Source organism: Tenrec ecaudatus, unplaced genomic scaffold, assembly GCF_050624435.1.
Source record: "Tenrec ecaudatus isolate mTenEca1 unplaced genomic scaffold, mTenEca1.hap1 Scaffold_539, whole genome shotgun sequence".
Lineage (NCBI taxonomy): Eukaryota > Metazoa > Chordata > Mammalia > Afrosoricida > Tenrecidae > Tenrec > Tenrec ecaudatus.
Genome location: NW_027459453.1, coordinates 1,408,871 through 1,421,922, shown reverse-complemented (window position 1 = coordinate 1,421,922; position 13,052 = coordinate 1,408,871). Strand labels below are relative to the sequence as shown.

The 13,052-nt window shown below is 46.2% G+C and overlaps 1 protein-coding gene across 1 annotated transcript in view; it reads right to left on the bottom strand.

Annotated features, from left to right (window-relative positions):
- Positions 1-9,185, bottom strand: part of LOC142436671 (thyrotropin-releasing hormone-degrading ectoenzyme-like) — a 96,753-nt gene extending 87,568 nt beyond the window's left edge. Inside the window, exon 1 of the mRNA XM_075540174.1 lies at positions 8,287-9,185. Within this exon, the coding sequence (XP_075396289.1) occupies positions 8,287-9,185 (899 nt within the window). The remainder of the gene's footprint in view (positions 1-8,286) is intronic.
- Between the last annotated feature and the right edge of the window lie 3,867 nt (positions 9,186-13,052).

Here is a 13,052-nt window from a genome sequence, read left to right as displayed (position 1 = left end):
AAGTGAGCAGTCAAAACCACTAAGCACTCTGCAGGAGACACGTGGAGCTTTCTGCTCTTCTGAAGCGTTACGGTCTCAGAAGCTCACGGGGCCAGTTCCACCCTGTCCGCAGCTGCTATGGGTCTTCATCACCTCGATAGCAGAGAGCCTGTCTGGACCTGGCTTATCACTCACTAGCCATGAAACACACACACACACACACACACACACACACACACGTTAAGAACAATCTCTACAGTTTTCAAGTAAAATGTAGCTAAACCATAAACGAGCAGGACTTTCTAGGTTTTAAATTAAAATTGTGTTTCCTTCCCAGACTACAGAGGGCTTAAGATCCTTAAAGTAAAAGCAGCCTCCGAAAAAAAATATTCAAATCAAAGGGTTAGAAAACATGATCTAGTTGGGTGAGCGGGGAGAGAAGCATTAAAGAACTAGAAGAAAGTTGTAGGTTTCATCGGTGCTGTACTGCACCCTGGCGGGCTCATCTCTTCCTTGTGAGCCTTTAATGCTTCCTCCCCTCCACTATCATGACTTCAATTCTACCTTACAAATCTGACTAGACCAGAACATATACACTGCTACAGATAAGAGCCCATAACACAGGGAATCCAGGGCAGGTAAACCCCTCAGAACCAATAATGAGACTAGAGATACCAGTTGAATACGGGGTGTGTAGGGGAGAAAAGGGAATTGATCACAAGAATCAACATACAATCCCATCCCAGGAGGACAACCAACAGAAAAGTGGGTGAAGGGAGACAGAGGACTATGTAATATATGAAAATAATAAACTATAATTTATCAAGGGTTCATGAGGGAGGGAGGGCGGGAAAAAAATGAGGAGCTGATATCAAAGGCTCAAGTAGAAAGAAAATGCTTTGAAAATGATGATGGCAACATATGTACAAATGTGCTTGACACAATGGATGGATGGATGGATTGTGATAAGAGCTGTAAGAGCCCCAATGAAAGTACTTAATAATTTTTTTTAAGTTGGCAAATTCACATTTTCCTCTTCAAAAGCAAGACTCTTTTGTAATAGATACTGCATTGAATTTAATTCCCAAACAAACAAATAAAAAAGAAAAGCTTGATCTAAAGATAATGCTAGAGTATGACTTTATTAAGACCCTAACGGGCCTTTTCAACGTGACAACAGGCTGTTGGAGTCTTTCGATTAAGCCTCTTCCAAGCCTTGTCTTTTAAATAATAGGATAGGTAAGAATTATAAGGGTCTTGTTCTACAGACCCCGAAGGTAAAGAAAGGCTCATCTCAAAGAGATTTGTGCATGTAATTTTGTCTAATCGAGTGGATACCAGTTGATACATAAAAAACCCACCATTTTTAAAAGAATTACAACTGCTTGAATTCCCAGCAATAGAAGCGAAACAATAAAACAGAAGCCTTGCTTCCCAACCCTGCACTGAAACAAACTGAGAAGGTTATTCAACACCAACCACAATCTACTGGTTGTTGTCTGCATAAGTTTTCCTGAGTTTACTGACAAATCATCAAATGGTAAACAACTTTTTTGGAGAATCAACTGAATGTTTTACAATGATCAAAGTTTTAGTACCTGAATTATATACTCATATTCTTTCATGATGTGTAAGTCAATCATAAACCTATGCTCTATCTTTCAAAATGCCACAGTTTGGATTAATAGAAATGTGGCAGTCTCTCCTGCTGACATTTATATGTCCTGCTCACAGCTCATCTTTTGCGGATAAGTAACAGTTTGATTCATTCCAACATACAACACAGTGGAATTTTAATAAAAGAAGAAAACATCTAAAGGGGAAATTATGGTCCAAATGTAAATTAAATTGCAATCAATCACATGAGGCTTATTAATTAATTCAAGAAACTCTCCTCAACAGAGGAGACCATGAGCTCTCTATTACCCCTTGTTACAAGTTCAGCTTAATTAGCAATGTGTGCCTTGAGCACTGCTCTCAGGCATTTGGATCGAATCAACAACAGCATCCAGAAAGATCAGGCAAGAAACTTAAGGAGCAGTAAGTTTATATAAATAGTGGTGGAGTGATTATGAAAAAAATAGTGAGACTGGTTATACAACTGAAGAATAAAGCCGATGTCAATGAATTGAGCAAACTGCCTTTTAAATGTAGAGAAAGGAAGATTTAGAATGAAATATAAAGGCCCCAGCAAGGAAGGTCACGTATCAGGGAGAACAACTCTCAAGGAGTCGAAAAGAGCCATAATAAAGGAATTGGCGGCAGGGGCTCAACTGAATTGGAGAACTGCCATCGGCCAGTGACGTCTGTATCCTCCTATTTTCTCCGTATTTTCATGAAAATGGCTGCTGTAATCACCGTATGCCTGTTTTATTACTGCACACTGGATGTGCAGGGGGAAACAACTTGTCTTCTGACTTGATGGTCTTCAGAGTAGAGGAAGTACACATAAGAGACAAACCCCGAGTGGCAGCTGGGCAGGGTAAGATCCTGGACCTCAAGCTTGAGCTTGAGTTGTAATAGGAGGAGGCCTATTGGTGGTTCGCTCTCTCTGAAGGGTCAGCGGAAATTCGTACAGGGGTGGATAAAATTCTTTAGGACCAGAGAGCAAATAATATACATTTAAAACACTTCCATAAGCTGTTGACCCTTTTCCTATCAAGAGGTGAGGTACACTTTCTCTTCTAATGAATCAGGGCCATCCTTAATGACCCACTTATAATTAGGAGATATTATGTATGTGATACTGAGCAACCCGTAAGGATGCCGGTAAAGGCCACAGTCTCCACCTAGTTCTTTCAGAACACCCCCCTTCGGAGCCCTGAAGTACCATGTAAGAACACAGGCCTGAAGTACCATGTAAGAACTCCCCTACAGAGCCCTGAAGTACCGTGTAAGAAAACCAGCCATTCGGAGATCACCACGTGAGTTAGAAGGCCAGGCCACACTGCGTTCCAAAGAGAGTACCCACAATGAGCAGCAGGTGAGTTCCACGAGCGTGCCAGCACCAATCCCACAGACACAACAAAAGAACCTACACGGAGTCACCTCTCATCATAGAGTGCAGGCTAGCCTGCCTCTTTCCTGTCCAAAATTCCTGATCCATTAAAGGAGAGCTTCAGTATAGCAAAGTGGTTTCTATCTGCCACTAAGCTTTGGGATGGTTTGTTTTATCACAATAGTAACCAGGAAAACAATGTAAATGAAGAATTTGTATTTCTAGTTTTAAAAATGTGAATTAAAGAGAGGTTAAGTAATTAACCCATGTTACACAGAGAAACGAAATCTAAATTCTCAGATCTATTTATAACAAGAATACTATACTTTCTCCCACAGACCTCCCCATTTCTATGACTTTTCTTTATAATATTATTTAAGTGAATACCAAATCATGTTTCTTTTATAAAGTAGATCTCTAGACTCTAACTCACAGAAATTTCTCCCTCTTCTAAACTCTCTTGGACTCATTATGTACAAGAAACTTATTCTCTACAGGTTACACTTGACAGTTAGTGAATGCTACTGTCATTAATTCACAATTAGTGAACTTGTTGATTTTCTTATTCATATTCCTCTTTTTCCTGGTCCTTATTATTGGCCTCCCTGGTGAATTATGGCCCAAGCAAGGGTTGAAAATCCAAATAGCCACTTGATTGAAAAAGGTGAAGTAGACTAGGTACAAAGATGCAGAAGTGGTCTAGATTAAGTTACACATGGAAGCAAATGTCACTTGTAAATGGGTCAATCACAAACTTAAGAAGTATAAAAGCTTCCTGACAATGTGATTTTGTTCACTTTATTTCTAGACCCTAGAGCCTATGAAACTGCCTGACTCTCACAGAGGACATTCAATAAATAACTGTTGAAGTAATAAATGAAGACAAATACTGCCAAGCTAGAATGTAAGCCCAGTGGTACAAGATTTTCCAATTTTCCAAAAGGCCAGAAATAAATACTTTTCTATGTAATCCCTCAATTTCTAAACTTTTACAGCTAATCAGAAAAATAACATTAAGCTGTTTGGGGGTTAGGTAAACAAATCGTGTCTGCAGGCTTGAAGTCTATCTGAAGGCTGCATGTCCGATCTCTGTACCAGTGGGACCTTGGACTGCTTTTTATCTTTCCGATTACTCAGGGCAGTGCCTGGTGGGGGGGGGGGAGGGAGGGAGTAGGTAGCTTAATAAGCAGGTACTGAGGATATGGCTTATGTCTCAAACGTGCCACCTTGAGGCGCTGCTGTCATTCAGCTGGGGTTGACAAAGACACTACTCAACTTCATCGCTCTCATCCCAAAGGAAGGAGTTTCATCTTCGGCTCTGTAATGGCCACCTGGATTTCACATGACTATCCCCCACTCAAGATTCTGAAGCTAAACTTTCACTCCTTCCAGCTGGTAAGGGTTGATAAATGTCATTCCTATCTGTTTCCAGTAATAAAAAAAGAAAGGCAGGAGAAAGAAAACAGATTGAATTTTCAAAGGGTGACAGAAGAAGCGAGACTGGTTTTGAAATCAGATTTCCACAGTATTAAATAAGAACTCCCTATGGCAATTTTGTTTTCCGTTTTACTGATCTTGGCATTTTTAGATTATACAAACTAAAAGTTTTTTCCAATTGACCTTTGATACTCTCTGATAGTGTGCTATTTTATTTTTCTACATAAAAATTATGAAGTCAAATTTTCAAATGTTTACTAATTACTTAGATTCTTAACTCATAAAAAGTCACATCTAAATAATTGGTGTGTCTGATTTTAAACCTTTAGCAACAAGTACAGATGAGTGGGACTGAGAACAATTTTAAGATACTTTATAGCAGTGGTTCTCAACCTGTGGGGGTCAAAGGAACCTTTCACAGGGGTCGCCCAATTCATAACGGTAGCAAACTATGATTATGAAGTAGCAACGAAAATATTGTTATGGTTGGGGGGTCACCACCAGATGAGGAACTGTCGGAAGGTGAGAACCACCGCTGCAAGGGAGCATGCCCGAAGAAAGCACCTCCGGTACCTGCCCCACGTGCTAAGTGACTCAAATCAAATCAAACACCAAATTTTGAAGACAGAGAGAAAACGAGGTGTCTTGGATTTCCTTTCACGAAATGATCTAACCTGTATAGCCTTGAAATGGCCATAAGAACATCAAAAAGCATCTAAAGATTTCTATAAAATGATTATAGATGCAAAAGAAGAACATGTTCCTCTATATCCAAAATAAAATCCCTGATGGTCCACTGCTTAAACTGCTCTGCTGCAAAGCGAGACGTCAGTGGTTCGAACCCACCAACTGCCCCGTGGAAATAAAAGACGTGGCAGTCTGCTTCTGTGAAGAGTTCAGCTTTGGAAACCTCTCGGGCGGTTCTGTTCTGTCCCATAGGGTCACTGCGAGCCAAAACCTACTCGATGGCAGTGGGCTGGGAGTAGGTATGGCCAGTATCCACTGCACTTAGAACAGTAACTACGGTCACATAGACTAGGCCACTATACTTTGATAATGGCATTAATTTCCTTTGCAACCATATTTATTTTAAACCAGGTTTCCCAGAGCTTGCCCCTGTGTCCTTTTGGAGAATGGGGTTTTTAAATGTTATTTACACTGCATTTAGGTGATAAAATTATTACTAACAAAAGTCCAACTTTGACTGAGTTCCTGCTATTAGTCTAAGTAGCCATAGTAACAGCAACAACAACAACAAGAGTTAATATCTGGAACGCTGGTATGATTTTTTTATAATAATTTACTACATTTTCATTGTCTTATCAACTCTAGCATAAACATCCAATACATGATCAAATTAACATGGCCTTAAAGAAAAAGGAACAGAACTCTTAGGAACACAGAATCCTGTAGTTCCGGGGGGGGGGGGGGGAGGGGGGGGCAAGAGGAGAGTTTAGCTGCATGGGCACTAGGTTAAACTTTCAACTGAGCCCTTTACATCTGTAGGGAGAACTGAAGGAGTGCATTGAAATGCAAATATGTACCAGGGGTATAAGAAATCAGTTATGGGTCAAGCAGAAACATCTGGTCTTTTTAGGAGTCCTGTTAATTTGAAAGCACTGACCAAAACAAACTCAGTTCCACCAAATATATTTTGGCATGGCTCAAAAACCAGCATTAGTTGGAGGTATTTATTTTACCGCAGCAAGATTTATCAGTAGTGATGTGCAATTTACAGTATTGATATTTTGATATAATAAGCTTTTTTCTCAGCATATGAAGATATACCTTCTATGCCTTTCCCCATATTTGATGATAGTGGGGTTTTTAATGGTTAATCTATATTCTTTATAATATATGGGAAAATGATGGAAAGGGGTTTAAATTATCCATACCTAATGCTACGATTTATCAAGTGACTAATTTATGGGAGACCTTAACTATCATGCAACTATTGAGGCATTTCGGTATTTTATTTATATAACGTGACCTCATAAAACAGAACTTTGGTGAAGTTCCCGTCTCTGAGAGACTAGCAGTTTCTCTTGAGAGTTTCCAGGCACCATAAGCTCAGGTCTAGGGATCAGAAAACCAGAGTTCAAACTCAGCTCTTCACTGACAAGCCTGGGGATCCCAAGTGCGCTGGACTGCTGAGCCTTCGTTTTTGCCGTTGTGAGAATCACTGGGGATCTCCCATCAGTCATTTCCAGCACACCTTTAATCAAGTTGTTTGCATTTTTAAGTTTGTTATGTTTCTACTACTTTGTTATTTTTTAACTCTCACCTGTTCTAGTCATTTAAGTAATCATTTGCTTTAAACGCAATGAGTCAGGGGAAGAGCAAGAATCTTATTCTTTCATTAAAATATACCTAAGAACCTCGTACTACCAGACACTTATTTATGGTAGATTATATTCCCCGCACGTGGTCGAGTGTTGTTTAACACATTTACTCATAGGCACCTAGGAGCCCTGGTGGCATGGTACTCACTCATTGGTCTGCTAAACACTAGGTCAACGGTTCGAATCAGTGCTCTGAGGAGACAGACAGACAGGGCTTTCTACTCTGGTACACAGTTACAGTCTCATGAACTCATGAACTCACAGGAGCAGTTCTACTCCGTCTACTCTGTCCTGCAGGGTCTCTGTGAGTCAGACTTGAGTCTCTGGAAGTGAATGAGTCATGGGCACCTGATGCAATACTGTGAGAGTATGGTATCATTATGGATTTATTATTGTTATTATTCCCAAGTCAGGGGATATATATGGGCTCTACCAAGCCTTGCTGCCTGAACTCAAATCCCTGCTTTGTCGGTTCATCATGTAATCACAGTCAAGATACCTGACTTCCCGATGCTCCCCTTTTCCCATCTGTCAAACTCGGGATATCAGCTCCTATCCTACAGGGCTGCTGTGGGGTTGATAGAACTTAGATAGAGGTCATCAGGTTCAGAAATATTGGCTTAGCTAAATTAAACAACTTCACCAAACCATAAAGTTTTGGAGGAACTGGTGCAATTCGCACCTGTTCTGTTGGATTCTTAAGCACAAACTCTAAACAAGTGAAGGAAAGTTTTTTAAGGCACTAATAAGTAGAATACTGACCAATCTAAAAGGCATCAAAGGCACTCGGCTTTGAAGACTAACTAGCCGTGTTTTCTCCCCCTTCACCACTAGAGACATCTCCAGGGGCAATAACTCTAGGAAAAGCCACTGGAATGACCATGCCTTGATCCTCAAACTGCAGCTCCCGGCGGCGGGGCACTCTTGGCAGCGTGTACCATGCCAACCACCCCTCCAGCCTCTCCGGCCTTGAGCTGTACTAGGCAGGGCTGTGAACTTGACGTTCTACTTTTAGAAAACTTTACGCAGCCAAAGCCCATCTTCTGCCAAGCGTTTGCCAGGGGACGAAGAGTCAGACAGGGTGGACCTGGTAAGAGGAATTTGCCAATACCTTAACGGAGAGGCTCTGCTATGTTGGCCTTAAGCGCTCAGTCATTTTCTTTAGAGGATAACTTGTTAGCCTTTTACTGTCAATCTGGCATCGCTCAAATTACACATACCCCTTAGAAAAGCAGCAGCACTGGGAGTGGGAATCTATTCTAAGGCCCAGCAAGCTTACCCCAGGAGAAGGTCCCAACTATGCAAGGGGGGCGGAATTCCCTGTTTGGCACTGAGTGAGTGAGTGAGTTTGCGGAGCAGACGGGCTTTGGGGACGGGCTTTGGGCTTTGGGGAGTAGAGGGTTTGGGCTGGTGACTTTACGCCGCCACCCCTTGCTTCCCAGAGGGAATGGGACCGAGTCTGGGGGGTGGGTGGCAGGCAGCCCAGAGGGTCCTGAGGGTCCCGCGCCGCGGGGCCCCGCCCCTCCCTACCTTCTCTCCCCGTGGAGCACATAGGAGCTGTGGAAGAAGCCCAGGAGCTCGTTTTCAATGAGGGCATTGTAGATGATCTTCAGGTTGTAATTCCTCTGGGCGTCCAAGGTCCGGTTCAGCACCACCACCAAGACCTGGGTCTGTGGGTAGAGGAAAAAGCCGGCCACGGGCACGGCCCCAGCCACGCGGTCCTCGGCCACCTGCACCTTCTCGACGGCCACCCGGGAGGCGTGCAGCACGACGTAGCGGGTGGCGTTCCGGCACGCTATCTCCACGTTCACCTCGCCGGCGAAGGTGAAGTTCTCCATGAAGGCGGTGAGCATCAGATTGTAGTGCAGCGGCTTGAGGTGGCCCGACAAGCGCAACTGGGTCCAGGGGCGCCGCGGCTCGCACTCCTCCTCCGATGGTGGCCTGGCGGACGGGGTCGCCGGCGTCGCCTGGCCGGCCGCTTCGGACGGCGCCGAGCCCTCGCCCGCGGGGTGGTTGCGCGGGGCGGCTCCCGGGAGGCTGGCGTTGCGGTCACGCGCGGGGGAGCCCGCGGGGCCGCCGTCGGCGCCGGGCGCGCCGCACTCGTCGAACCGCAAGCTGAGCAGCACGGCGAGCATGGTGACGGCGAGCAGCGCCACGAGGGACACGGCGAAGGCCAGCACGAGCCGTTTGTGCACCGTGATGTGGCGCTCCGTGGTGCGGGGTCGCACGCCCACCGAGTCCGCCCACGGGTCCGAGGGCCCCCTGCCGCCCGGCCGGGGCGCGGCGGCGGCGGCCTCCCCCATGGTGGCCTGCGAGGGTGAGCGGCTCTCCGCGGCCCCCTCCTCTGCCCTCTTCTTCTTCCTCCTCTTCTTTTTCTTCTTCTTTTCCTTCTCCTCCTCCTGCTCCCCCCGCTCGCCGTCCAGGGCCATCACGCCGCCTCCTCCGCCTCCTCCGCCGCCCTCCCCAGCACCCCCCGCGGGCGGGCGCCCCGAGCCCCCTCCGGCGCGGGCATCCGGCAGCGCACGCGGGCCCGCGGCGCGACGCCGCCTGGCAGCCGGGAGCCTCCGGCCCGCGCTCTCGCAGGACGGGCGCCGGCCCCGGGCGCGGGCCGCCCCGACTGCCCCCGGGAGCCCCGCCTCCCCCCCCGGGCCGGGCCGCCCGGGGCGGGCTCGCGGACGCGCCCAACTTGGAAGGCGCCGCCGCCGGCCGCCGGCGCGCTACTTCCTGGGCGGGGTCCGGGCGCCCCCTGCGCGGCCGCCGCTCCCGCCGGGCCCTCCCCTGCGCCGCGCTCTCCGCGGGAGCCCGTCCGCCGGCCCCGGGCTGCGAGCCACTGCGAGGCGGACGCCGAGCGAGGGTCCCGCGGGGGGGAAGTTAGGGCTCCCGCTTTCGCCCCCCACTCCGGTGTCGCCGGGGCGTTCAGTGCTCCTCCGGGTGGGCTGCGCTGGCGGCGGCGGCGGCGGCCCCGGGGCGCCCCAGACCAGCACCCCGCAGAAGGGCCCGAGAGGATGGCCAGGAGGGACCGACTGGAGCGCCGCCGCCGGAGGAAGTCCGGGAGCTTCGGAGCCCTTCCGGGAATCTGCCCTGGAGACTCCTTCTTCGCCACCCTGGACACTTTAAGCCGCGGTGGCGGCCAACGTCTCCAGCTTGCCAACCGGACAGCCAACCGCCCTCCCTGGTTTGGATGTGGCTCTGCCCTCCGCAGATGGCAAGTAAGCGCTGAGCGCCCGGCCGGGCCACCCCCTGCAGGTAGCTGGAGCTTCGGGCTGGCTTGGTATCCCCGTGGGGAGAGCTGGAGTGAGTGAGTGTGTGTGCGTGTGTGTGTGTGTGTGTGTGTGTGCGCGCGCGCACACAGGCTCGGGTCTATATTGCCAAAGCTACTCTAGCTGCCTTCAGGGACTGAACACCTATTACCCCACCCCCACCCCACCCGAACATCCCCCCCTCCCCTAGAAAGGCAAAGGAGGCGAGAGCGCTGGGCGGCAGGGAAGGCAGGAGAGGGGAGCGGCTGAAAGGCAGAGGCAGGCACGGGAGATTAGAGAGCTTTTCCCCGCTCTGTCACAGCAGACACCCACGGCCACAGAGGGGGTTGCTGAGCCGCCTGCAAGAACTACATTGTAAATCTTCAGCGAAACAAGCCCCGCAGCCACTCCTCTCCCGGAATCTCGAGCCCCACCGCGCTGTCCAAGGATCTGTATTGCCTTCGGAGGTGAACCCCCTGGAGGAAAAGAAGATCCTGTTGGGGAGATTTGGCCTGTCTCAGATTTCACATCAGGCTCACCAGAGGATTTGGAGAGCTGTATGTAAATTGAGATAAATTCTCCATAGACTGTCGACATATATTATACAGTATGATGTGTGCAGGTGTGCAGTACTAAATTGTGGTTAGCAAGGAAGCATTGGAGTCCTCTGGCTGTACAAGCTAGAGAGAGAATTTCCCTCCCGTGTCTTTAGAGTTGAGAAATGATAAAAACATAATACCTAAACATAACATCCAGGACCATATACTTGAGACAGAACAACAGGGTTCAGAGCCCCAATACTTCAGACTTGCTGGAGGAGTAAACAAAGCAATGCTATAATTGGTCGGCATTTTTTCCCCGCTTCACCCAGTCAAGATGACTCTTGTGCAGTTTTTCGGTGTTATCTTGAAGATTGTTACAAAAATGTGTTTGGAAATAAACTTTGTTAAGAATGGTTATAATAGGCCAATATTTATCAAGGCACGGAGCGGCGTTGGCTGGCTGTGGACACATGTCTGCACGGGGAAGTTCTGAACGGTGGTGCAGAGTTTCTATGAGTGTGCATGGGCTGTGCAGGAATAGCTCGAATTGGAAGAATATTCAGAGGACAGCCCCAATAAAATTAACATCCAGGAGGCAGGGGACTGGTGTTTAATAAAGCGAAGTGTTACTGGCTTTAGAGTCCATAAAAATAGTTTTCACAATATAAAGAGAATGAGAGAATTCCTCTTATATGTGTCTTTCAAGTCTTCAAATCCTCAAGGCATTTAAAATGAATCGATATTTATAATTAAATATAAAGTGTACTGATTATGTTCAAAATTATTTTCCTTACAAAAAGCAACATGTAGTGCTACTGCAGAGCTGAAAAGGTACGATGACCTTAAAATATGACCAAAAGACAAGAGATCAAGTACACATCAACTTTGTCCTAACAACAATTATAGAAATGCAGCCCATCGTGCTAAATCTCTTTTCCATTTTTCCCAGATGGAATACATGCCCAGTGCTATACATTCTAAATGTCCATTTAAGCTGCTTGAAAATGATGAAGAGAAAATGTTCTAGGGTGGCTTTTTAAAAGCATGTTGTATGTGGGCCGTTAGCAAAACCAAGGGAAAATGCCACATTCTGTTCAAGTTACTTTTTTCTGCTCTGTTTTTACATCGCTGTGCTCTTGCTGCCCATATGTATCTGGCTAAATGCATTGGAAGAAGCAAGGCGCAGCGTTACCTATTTTGCTTTCATAGCATCACACAGCAGGGGAACGGAATGGTGGGACCCTTCTCAGATCACCTGACCTCATGTTTTAATCTGCCAATTCAGGTTATTGATCTGAAGTCCATGGATTCATCACACGTTGATGATCAGAAAGGTCTGGAACCATTCGCTGGGGTCTGACAGCCGCCACCTAATGAAGAAGTTTACACACTCAGTATTGCTAGTCGTCATGAAAAGATGGGGCACATTTCCGTTCTTTATGCCTTTTCAATGTGTTCATGTTCTTTTCAGTGCTACAACAAGGAAACTCTCAGATATTTTGAGATAAAGAATATATATATACCAATTAGTAAAGGCTTTACTAAATGTGACTGAATTAATAAATGATTTTTTTGAAATTCAAGTAGACTGGACATGACCTCTTAATGCACTGATTCCCCAAATGTAGCCTCACTCAATAAATTGACTATCAAGGTCAAGTGTATGGATATTTCTGCCTTTCATATCAATGTTATAAAAGCATCCTAGTGAGGTTTTGTTTGATTTTATGGTGTTGTGTTTTCTGAAAGTGTTTTAGCACCCTCACCCTCAGAAGCAGGGTCTTTGGAAAAATAGTAATATCTTCTTAGAACCTGCTATTTCTATCCTGTGTTTCTGTTAGATTGTGTGTCCAACAAAAATATCAAGAAATAATACCCTGATATTTCTACCAAGGAATATTGGTGTTATGGGCCTTCTGTGTTGTGAGCCACTGGGATAAAGACACTTTTGACTGGGCCAGTTCTGGAGCCATGCATTTCCCTAGGGAAATATCGAGCTTTCCAAGTACATGATGTTTTTTCTCAGAAACACATTTATTTGTTTGAATAATATTATGATTTTTCCAGTGAAGTCAATTTTGTGGCCCTAGTTGACTTGTAAAAATGGAAACAGTCTGAATATTTAATATTCATGAGTCCAAAGAGAAGTTATTTTTAATTAAATTTATACTTCACCTTGTCCCTGTAAATGATCAAAATGAACTGCCTTTCGTGAATGTGCTGGCTTCAGAGCAGAGACTTTATGCTTTAATTGTTTACACCTGAGCTCTTTTTGCTCTCCTTTGGAAACTGGTTTGTATGGTGAGGTGCAATTTAAGTGCCCTTGGATTCTCGGCCCCTTCAAGTGCGATTACTGCTTCTCATCCAGAAGCAGCTGTTGCTCAGGAGAAAGAGCTAGATAGAGCCCTAGTCAGCCCCAGCTGCTTACACAACCTAAATCCAGTGACTGAATGAGCTCAGTTTTGGGGGTGACTGACTGTGGAGAAGTGGGACTAGGCAAACGCTACTAGTTCTT